This window comes from Echeneis naucrates, chromosome 8 (genome assembly GCF_900963305.1).
Source record: "Echeneis naucrates chromosome 8, fEcheNa1.1, whole genome shotgun sequence".
Classification (NCBI taxonomy): Eukaryota; Metazoa; Chordata; class Actinopteri; order Carangiformes; family Echeneidae; genus Echeneis; species Echeneis naucrates.
In genome coordinates, this window is record NC_042518.1 from 769986 (window position 1) to 778580 (window position 8595).

Genomic DNA, 8595 nt, shown 5'->3' on the forward strand with positions numbered 1-8595 from the left:
ACCATCAGCTGATGCTCCCTCACCTTCCTCTGCAGGAAGGCCTCCAGCTCGTTGACGTCCATCTCCGTGACGACGGGTCCCGTGGCGACGAACATCCGGAGCATGGAGTGGATCCGGTCCAGCGTCATGCTGTCGAGGTTGGTCAGCATGGCCTGGATGTAGGCCCAGAACAGCTGCACAGACAGAAGGCCAGTGTGTTCAGAGGGGGCTGTGTGTGTGTGTGTGTGTGTGTGTGTGTCGTCAGCACCTGCAGCTTCTCCTCCCTCTGCTCAGATTGGGTGGTTGTGTTGGAGTCTCTCTCCTCATCGCTGTCGATCAGCATCACGCCTCTCTCCATCTTCTCCTTGGACGAGCCCGTCTCCACCACGTAGTAGCGGCCACCCGCCTCCTCCCTCAGAACGCCATGCTGCTGCCACAACGCCAACTTCCTGTGCACCAGCTCCTTCGGGGCACCCAACTTCATGCTCAGATCTTCAAGCGACCAGGAGCCTGACGGAGACCAAACCTGTTGTTGCTGTTTTTGTTTACATCTCACAGCTGTCCTTTATGGTCAATCTAACCTAACTGATTAAATCCCATACTGACATGATGTGGTAAATATCTCTGATTTGTGCTTGTTGCTATAGTGATTCATGTGACCAGCTCTAGATTTACCACATGATCTGAAGCTTTTTGTTAAATTCTGAGATGAGCGGCTGTACTTTTGTCCTGGAAGTGCAGGATGATGGCGGCGTGGATCGGGGAGACGGTGAGGTTGGTCAGCGTTCGGTCCTCCAGCTCCACGTCCAGAGTGACGGAGCCCAGGTGAGGCTTCCAGCTCAGAGTCCTCATGGCCTGAAACACAGACCACAAACTGATGTTACCGGGCCCAGAACGCTTCCTTCTGACAGCAGGCAGGTCCACCTCCACTTGAGTTTCTCGTAGCGGTGCGTGTAGGCCTCCAGGCCTGGCAGACGAGCGGGGGCAGCTCCAGCTTCTCCCTCCTTCAGGGGGGGCCCGAACTCAGAGGACAGGATGATGGCTGACAGAGACAGCGGGGGCTGCTCCTCCTCGCTCAGCCTCGACTCCTCCTCTCGGATGTTACTGTTGATCCTGCGAGAATCGGCCATGTCCTGGAGAGAGGAAGGAGGTCAGTGATCCATCCAGACTGTGGATCTTTCACATCTACATTTAAATGTTAAACTTTTGTATACATTTTAAAGAAACATTTTTTCCTGGCTTGTTTAAAACATTTTTATTATCCTGTGGTGCATCTTACTTTCTCCTTGCGATAATTTCTCCAGTAAAACACAGGAGATGAAAACAGACTAAAAGTTTAAAGGTGTTAAAACGACGACGTGCTGACCTTCAGCATGACCTCACAGTAATGCATGTGGGACTCCCCGAACCGGAGCTTCAGCAGCTCCACGTTACGGATCTCCCTGAAACAGATCAGAGTCTTCAGTTCATCTTAGGCTATAAAAAATGAGCCATCGGCCTGGTGAGCTGAGGGACTCTGGACACTACAGTACCCATGATCCCTCGGCTCCAAGCACCTGGTACTTGCTCATAGTTAAGTGGAACTTTCACAGCGTTAGCCTGAGTTCAGACCTGGCTGTGTTGTAGTTGAGCTGGTGCAGCAGCCGGTCGGCCAACACGGCTCGATACTCGTCGATGAAAATGTCCTTGCTGCCGTAGATGCTGACCAGAAGGCTGATGATGTCAGACGAGCGGCGCTTTGAGCCCATTTTATCTGACATGTTCAAAAGAGACACGTCAGTGACACCCACCCAACTCAACAGCAGCATCGATTTAGGATGCGTTCACTGACCTGGTACAGCGTCGGTGGGGTCTGGAGTCCAGTCGTCTGGGTGGTTTCCTTCCTCATCGCTGTCCTGCATCTCCAGAGTCACTGGGTCGCCTCTGGACAGCTCGGATGCCAAGTCGGTGCAGCCCTCAGCGTCTCCAGTGAGACCGGCCACGATCTGCCGCACCGTGTCCTCCCGTGTCCTGGAACGCACCACAGAAACTTTAACCAACATCCCGAGCAAACCTGTACAAAGTCTTACATTCCTCTCTTGAAAAATGTACTTGGAATTTGGAGTCCAAAGGTCAAAGGTCATTCCATGTGATGTCAGAATGTTCTGTAAAACTCTGGCAGGCACTGACTCAGGAGGACACTCTAGTTTAAAGACATATCAGCTGACTCAGATTCTGCCCGATGAATAACTGACACTGACCGGAGGTACTTGCGGATTGGCTGGCAGGCGACCTGCAAAATGACCATGGAGGGGTCCAGCTCTCTGAGGGCCTTGATGGCCGAGATGTAAACAGTGAGGATATCAGACGTGTGGACGCCTGAGGACAGACAGACGGACAGAGACTCAGTAAAATCCTGCTTCACGTCACTGACACTTTCAGACACTCGACACCAACCCGGATGCAGGAGACGACTCTCAAAGGCAGATTTTAACGAGGTCAGGAGCTGCTGTCTCTGATTGGTCCTTTCAAGACAGAACTTCAGATCTTCGATGGCAGCTTTGGATTCTGGGAAATCTGACAAACAGAAAACAACTTGGAAATAAACACACAGGAACTCAGAACAGTTTGTTGTTATGTCCTATAAATAAAAAGGTAAACGCTCTACAAAACGATTCATTAAAAAGAGAAACTGTGATCTAAGATTGTGACTTAGTGGGACATAACCAGCTCTGCTCTCGCTCACCTCTGATGATGCTGAAAAGCTCTTCGATCCTCATGTTGACGTAGATCCTGCAGAAGAATTGGTGCATGTGACATCTCCACTGCTTCAGGACGGAGCTGGTGGGTTGGCCGGTCTGGACACTGGGAGCAGTGGGAATCCTGGGGACGGGTACTGGGCCGCCCTCTGAATCGGCCTCGCTCGCAAACACCTTGCTAAGCCAGCCCAGGACCAGCTCCAGCCACTGCTCTCAGAAACAAACACACAGGCGTAAAAATGAAGCTGCAGAAATGTAGTTCCTGATTGACAGTGACGGTTTGTTTTACCTCCTGGAACTCCAGCAGGAAGGAGCACTCGTACTCGCCCCTGCAGTGCTGCTCCATTCGCTGCTCGATGAGTTTGTGCAGGATGGACGTGACGGCCTCCGAACTGACCCACTCCAGGAGCTGGAGCCTGGATCTGCAACCACATTCAGAAAAAAGACACTCCTGATCCTCACTGTAAACAAACGTGTCACGACTGTCTCAGAATGAAATCTCCACCAGCTGCTCCTCTAACTGAATCAGCCTGCTGTCTGATGGAGGACTGAGGCCTTTTACTTGTCTGAAATGTGCAGCAGGAGTTTATTCTTTTTATTATCGTTTTTCTTCTTTTTAGCAGCTTCCACATGATGACAGAGTGTTGAACAGAGAACACTCACAGGATGTGGCTCAGCTCCTGTAGTTGTTCCAGTGCTGCCAGACACCAGCACTGCTGCACTGGAACCCCACAGCCCGGGCAGGCCCCTCCCTCGGGGCCCTCAGGGGCCTCGGCCCCGTCCTCGGCCTCCCCCTCCTGGTTCATGTAGACCGAGAAGGTCCTGCTGTAAAACTCTAGCACTCTCTCCTGAAGGACGGGTGAGGGGGAGAACAGGAGGTGGGCCCTGATGATGGTGAAGGCCCGCTCCTGAAGGCCCCTGGGTCCGGGGCCACGGAGGCCGCCCCGACCTTCATCCTGCCAGGTCCCCAGCCGCTCCAGACCACCTAGGAGGAGAAGTGGGGCTGTTTGAACACTGCAGCCGAGACTAAAAACTAAAACTCCGGCCCACACAGCTGGTAGACGTACCCAGGAAGGGGTCCAGCCGGTCCAGCAGGGTCCTGAAGGCAGTGAGGAGAACCCAGGCCCGGCCTCTCTCGTCCAGCTCATTCTCCGGCTGTTTGAGACCGGACCAGAACTCGGGGACCACAGAGGAGGAAAGACGCATCTGCAGGGTCTCCAGCAGCCAGCCGCCCAGCAGCTGGTCCAGATTCTGACCACACCAGCAGGGCCAGGGAGTCGGACAGGCTCCGATCTGTCACCGAGCAGCCGGGAGCAACCTCAAAGTGGACCAGAGATCAGAGTTGGTTAGACCTGTTAGACCTGAGTGGACCAGACAAACAAGCAACCAGCTGTTCCATTAAATCATGACAGTTTAGTGTAGAGGCGTGGACAGGTCAGTGACATGACCCCGAACCTCGAATAAAATGAGGGGCCCAGACACCCGGCCCCTCTTGGGCTCCACCGACTCACCAGAGCTGCTGTGACCGTCTCCCAGGCATCAGCGACCCGGGAAGGAGCCCCGGATCCGGAGGGCTCAGCAGAGTCCGACTCCATCACAACTTCCTCCATTTTCAGAACACTTAGTTGAAGAACAGAGAGCCAGCTGATTTATTTTGCACACAGGACACTTCCGGCTGCTGTGTGGCGTTATGACGTCAGATTCATGTCTGGATAATTAATCAGCGTGTTCGAACCGCGCGTTCATTTCTTCTTCTAGGTTGGAGGTAAGCGGAAGCTCAGCAGCTTTATTTTGAAAATTCACCGGAAGTTTTTTTTATGAAGCGCATAGTTGTCAGGTTCCTCAGAAAATGCCATCATTGCACCAGGATGATTGTTCTAATTACGTTAATAGTCATGGATTTCATTTAATAAGGTAAAGAAATCCGGATGAGGACAACTAGCTGCCATGCTACCAGCATCATGCTAACTGTGTTACCACTTCGGTTTGTTGGCGACTACAAAAACAATCAACACAGCCGTATTTAAATACCAAAACGCCTGTTAACAAAATCATGATAATGCTTGTCTCCTAAATCTTGTGTGTGTGTTTGTGACTACGGTGGCTACACTGAGAAACGAAAAACTTTATTTCACGAATTAAATCAATTTAGAGTCCTGACTTCCGGCCAATATATTCAAAATAAATGTGGGACGTCAACGATCGCGGTTACTAAATTCCATCTTGTGGTTAATTTATTTCCTCTAATCCTGTTCCGTTCGTCCCTTTAAAATAAGTAAAGTTAACTCAAAACACGTTTTTCATGGTACATTTCTTTAAATAAACTCTTTCGTCAATTGATATTTAAAATAGGACACGATTTCCGGTGAGGACCTTCAGAATAAAGTTTCAAAGGAAGCGTAAACCTCGGCTACGGGAATATGGCGGCCTACGCTCGTTACGGAGGTGACGTCGTTCAGTTTTCTAGCCTAGTTACGTGATATTTTCCGGCGTGTCGACTCCGTGTGTTACGACAACCAGAGCCGGGTTCGTCATGGCAGCGGACGTGCGAGTGAGTTTGTTGACATCGTGTGTGAATTGTCCCGCAGCAGCCGCTCACCTGTCGGCTTTCACCTGCAGGCGGCTCCTCCGCCTACATCCGCCCAAACGTGTCGGCTCCGGCGGAGCTAACGAGCTAACAGTGTGTGAGCTAACAGGCTAGCGTTAGCTCGGTGTGTGTGAATGATAAAGAGACGAAAAACGGCTGAAAATGAAACATCCGGTTTAACTGGTGCGCTTTTGTCCTCCGCAGCTTCCTGTCGGAGATCGAGGTGCTGCAGTCCATCTACCTGGACGAGCTGCAGGTGGACCGGAGGCCGGACGGGTGAGCCCTCAGCCCGCATGGATGACACTGATCCACACTGTGGCGCTCAGGTGGCACCTGCCTGTTCTCCCTACGGGCCACCGTACTGTCACCAAAACACACCTAAACTCAAGTCTGAGATCAGCTGCACCAACATCTGTCAGGCCACAGGCCTTTTACCTGTCACACCAGACTACATTCATTATTTGCTAACTTGTGGAGGACTCAGAGAACTCTGATAAATCAGCACAGTCTGTGAATTAAAAATTAGGAACGGGCCCAAAATGAAAGCTCCTGAAACTTTGATGGAACGGGTCTTTGTGTTTAGGCAGAGATGGTGCAGAGTGTGAACACAGAGCAAACCGTTAGGCCTCTTCAGTCAGCCTCTTCTGGTCTGTCTTTGTGTTTGAGGCTGCTGCTCCGGTCCTTCACATTGAAGACATATTAACTCTGTTTGGTTCACTCAGCCCCCCCAGTCTACATCAGCCTGCCTGTCAACACCAGACAGGAAAGATCATCAGTGTCTCTTAAATTTCTGCTGAAAACAGTATTCCTCCTTTTTCTGTGAACGACTGTGAGATGCTCTTAAGAACGTTTCTTTAGAGTTAAAGTTATTATTACTGTCCAGGGGATGGGAGGTGAGTCTGGTCCTGTACCCGTCCACAGCAGAGGATTCTGTCTCCCAGTTTGTCCGACTCACCCTGACTTTGACCCTCGACCAGCAGGTATCCTCTTTTAAAGAAGTCTATATTGTTGTCATTGTCATTGTGCTGATGAGTCTTTCTATCTACAGTACCCCTCATCGTCTCCAGTCATCTCCATTCACAACCCACGAGGACTGTCTGACGATAAGCTGAGCAGGTGATGACCGAAGCTGTGTCACCATCCTCTGAGCTGGAGCTTCACATCAAACCTCTAATCATCTTCATCCTGTTTCTCTTAGTGTCCAGAAGTGTCTTCAGGTGGAGGCTCAGTCCTGTCTGGGGTCACCGGTGTTGTATCAGCTCATTGAGGTGACTTCACTGTTCTCATGTGATTTCAGGATGTGTACAGTTTGTTCATCTGTGGCACTGACATGTTTTTTTTTTTCCTTCTCCAGAAAGCAAAAGAAATCCTGACTGAGAGTAACATCCCTCATGGAAACTGTGTCATTTGTCTCTATGGATTTAAGGTGTGTTTTTCACGTCATTTGTTATTTATGAAGACTGTTCGTTACCTTCGTCTGCTGATGGATATTTTTCATTATTCTCTTTCTTTAATCTCTGAATCAAGAGAGTGGTTGACAGTTTCATCACTAATAAAATGACACTTTTTGGGGGGTTTGCTTGAAAATGAAATATTTAAACAGCACTCTGGGTGTGGCTCTGACATGTGACATGAGACTATAAAATAATAATCTGTCTTACGTTTTGTTCAGAGCTCGTTCTGCTGAAAATGTGACCAAAAAGTAAAACAGTTAAATGTGTTGAGCGTCTTCATGGTTGGCTGTAACTGACTGTCCTTGTCCTTTGTCTTCAGGAGAGGGAGACCTTCACCAAGACAAGCTGCTACCACTATTTCCACTCCCACTGCCTCGGCCGCTACGTCAGCCACTCTGAGAAAGAGCTCCGTCAGCGGGAGAAGGAGCTGGAGGAGGACAAGACCAGAGATAGAGCCGACTGTCCGGTCCGTTGTCGGTCACCATGTTGTCTGTTAACAGCTGTGGTCAAAGAGACCCTGAATCCTCACTGTGAGTCCTCCTACAGGAACTGACGGTGGTGTGTCCGGTGTGTCGAGAGCCGCTGGCCTACGATGTGGATCAGCTCCTGTCGTCTCCGGCCCCACAGCTGCCCGAGGTAAACCAGCTCCGATCTCGTCTTGATTTCTACCCCATGAGTTCTATGACCATCACTCACGGACCTCCCTGTTTCTCTTCAGCTGGACGAAGCAGCGATCGACTCAGACTTTCAGCAGAAGTGGGTTGAACTCCAGAAGCTTTTGGAGCGACAGAGATCTAAAGGAGGGATCATTGACCCAGACGAGGAGTCTAATCGTTTCCTGATCTACATCAATCAGGTGAGTTGAATCAGAGAGTAGATTTACTGTTAGTGTCCCCTGCCGTTGTTCATATTTGATGTTGAAAACATTTATGGTGATTCTTTCCAACTCCCACAGACTCCATCTGAAAATGGGAACCTGGACATAGACACGTCCCCGGGCCCTCAGGGACCTTCTGCCTCTAATGCATCCTCTGAGGACTCTGGAGTTAGAGTGGACAACTTCACTCCTGGACTGTCCAACTGCAGAGGCGGTCCAGGCCACAGGCGTCAGAACCAGGGGCGGGGCTCGAGGAGAGGGGGCAGGTCCAGACCTCAACACGGGAGGGCCAACCCCGTCACGGAGCAGCTGGACAAACTCTCTCTGTCCCTGGACTGCACCGAAGGGCCGGTCAGACCTCCAGCTCAGGGGAATCATGACCATCAGATGCAAGGCCAGGACGCCTTCGCCGAGCGGCAGGTCTCTGCAGGCGATCTGTCTGGGGGCAAGCCATATGTGGAAACTGAATACCAAAAGGCTGCTGCAGACTCTGGTGGGGGCCGAGGCCATCGTGGAAGGAGAAGGGGCCCCCACCGCTCTGCCACACACAGTGGGGGCCCTGGGCCTGCACGGTACCACTGGGATGGGCGAGCTTCAAGAAGCCGGGGAGGGGCCTACAACCATGACAGCAGGAGAGGTGGCGGGCCCCCCCGGGGTCACGGCAGGGGTTTCCATCAGAAGGTGGTGGAGAGAGAGGGGGGGCGAGAGGAGGTGCTATGACAAAGGGCACCAGGAGGGCCGATGAACAAACGAGTGTGTGCCTCCATCTTGAGTTTGCTTAGATTAAAGCCCTGCAGCAGAAATGACATTCACTGTGACGTCACTTCCTCCTTTAGATCACCGTCCCCCTGGTCTCTGATTGGCCCCGTCTTACACACTAATATCAGACACCGATGGCTGTTGTTTTTTGTTGTGATGCAATATAACTCAAAAGAACCACTAATTAAATGTTCTCTGGAC

The 8595-nt window shown here is 51.2% G+C and overlaps 2 protein-coding genes across 2 annotated transcripts in view; one reads left to right on the forward strand and one right to left on the reverse strand.

Annotated features, from left to right (window-relative positions):
• The window catches only part of LOC115047192 (anaphase-promoting complex subunit 2-like), a 5861-nt gene extending 257 nt beyond the window's left edge, over positions 1–5604 (reverse strand). The window contains 18 exon segments of the mRNA XM_029507984.1: positions 3–173; positions 248–489; positions 702–853; positions 904–943; positions 946–979; positions 981–1112; positions 1346–1421; positions 1591–1732; positions 1811–1989; positions 2220–2337; positions 2416–2535; positions 2705–2924; positions 3007–3139; positions 3381–3702; positions 3785–3977; positions 3979–4035; positions 4229–4337; positions 5317–5604. Of these exon segments, the coding sequence (XP_029363844.1) occupies positions 3–173; positions 248–489; positions 702–853; positions 904–943; positions 946–979; positions 981–1112; positions 1346–1421; positions 1591–1732; positions 1811–1989; positions 2220–2337; positions 2416–2535; positions 2705–2924; positions 3007–3139; positions 3381–3702; positions 3785–3977; positions 3979–4035; positions 4229–4327 (2430 nt within the window). The 5' untranslated portion in view covers positions 4328–4337; positions 5317–5604.
• On the forward strand, positions 4552–8593 carry LOC115046966 (E3 ubiquitin-protein ligase RNF25-like). The gene is made up of 10 exons (XM_029507542.1): positions 4552–4631; positions 5509–5580; positions 6188–6284; positions 6353–6420; positions 6503–6572; positions 6659–6730; positions 7078–7224; positions 7305–7394; positions 7477–7614; positions 7714–8593. Exons 1-10 carry the CDS (start codon positions 4567–4569, stop codon positions 8353–8355), a joined length of 1461 nt encoding a protein of 486 aa, XP_029363402.1. The 5' UTR covers positions 4552–4566; the 3' UTR covers positions 8356–8593.
• The last annotated feature ends 2 nt before the right edge of the window (positions 8594–8595 follow it).

Excerpts from the sequence above, each read along its gene's own strand:
- LOC115046966 (XM_029507542.1), top strand. The coding sequence starts at position 4,567 with ATGCCATCATTGCACCAGGATGATTGTTCTAATTACGTTAATAGTCAT. Across the intron at positions 6,731-7,077 it reads TTTGTCTCTATGGATTTAAG|GAGAGGGAGACCTTCACCAA; the intron begins GTGTGTTTTTCA and ends CTTTGTCTTCAG. Across the intron at positions 7,615-7,713 it reads TCCTGATCTACATCAATCAG|ACTCCATCTGAAAATGGGAA; the intron begins GTGAGTTGAATC and ends CAACTCCCACAG.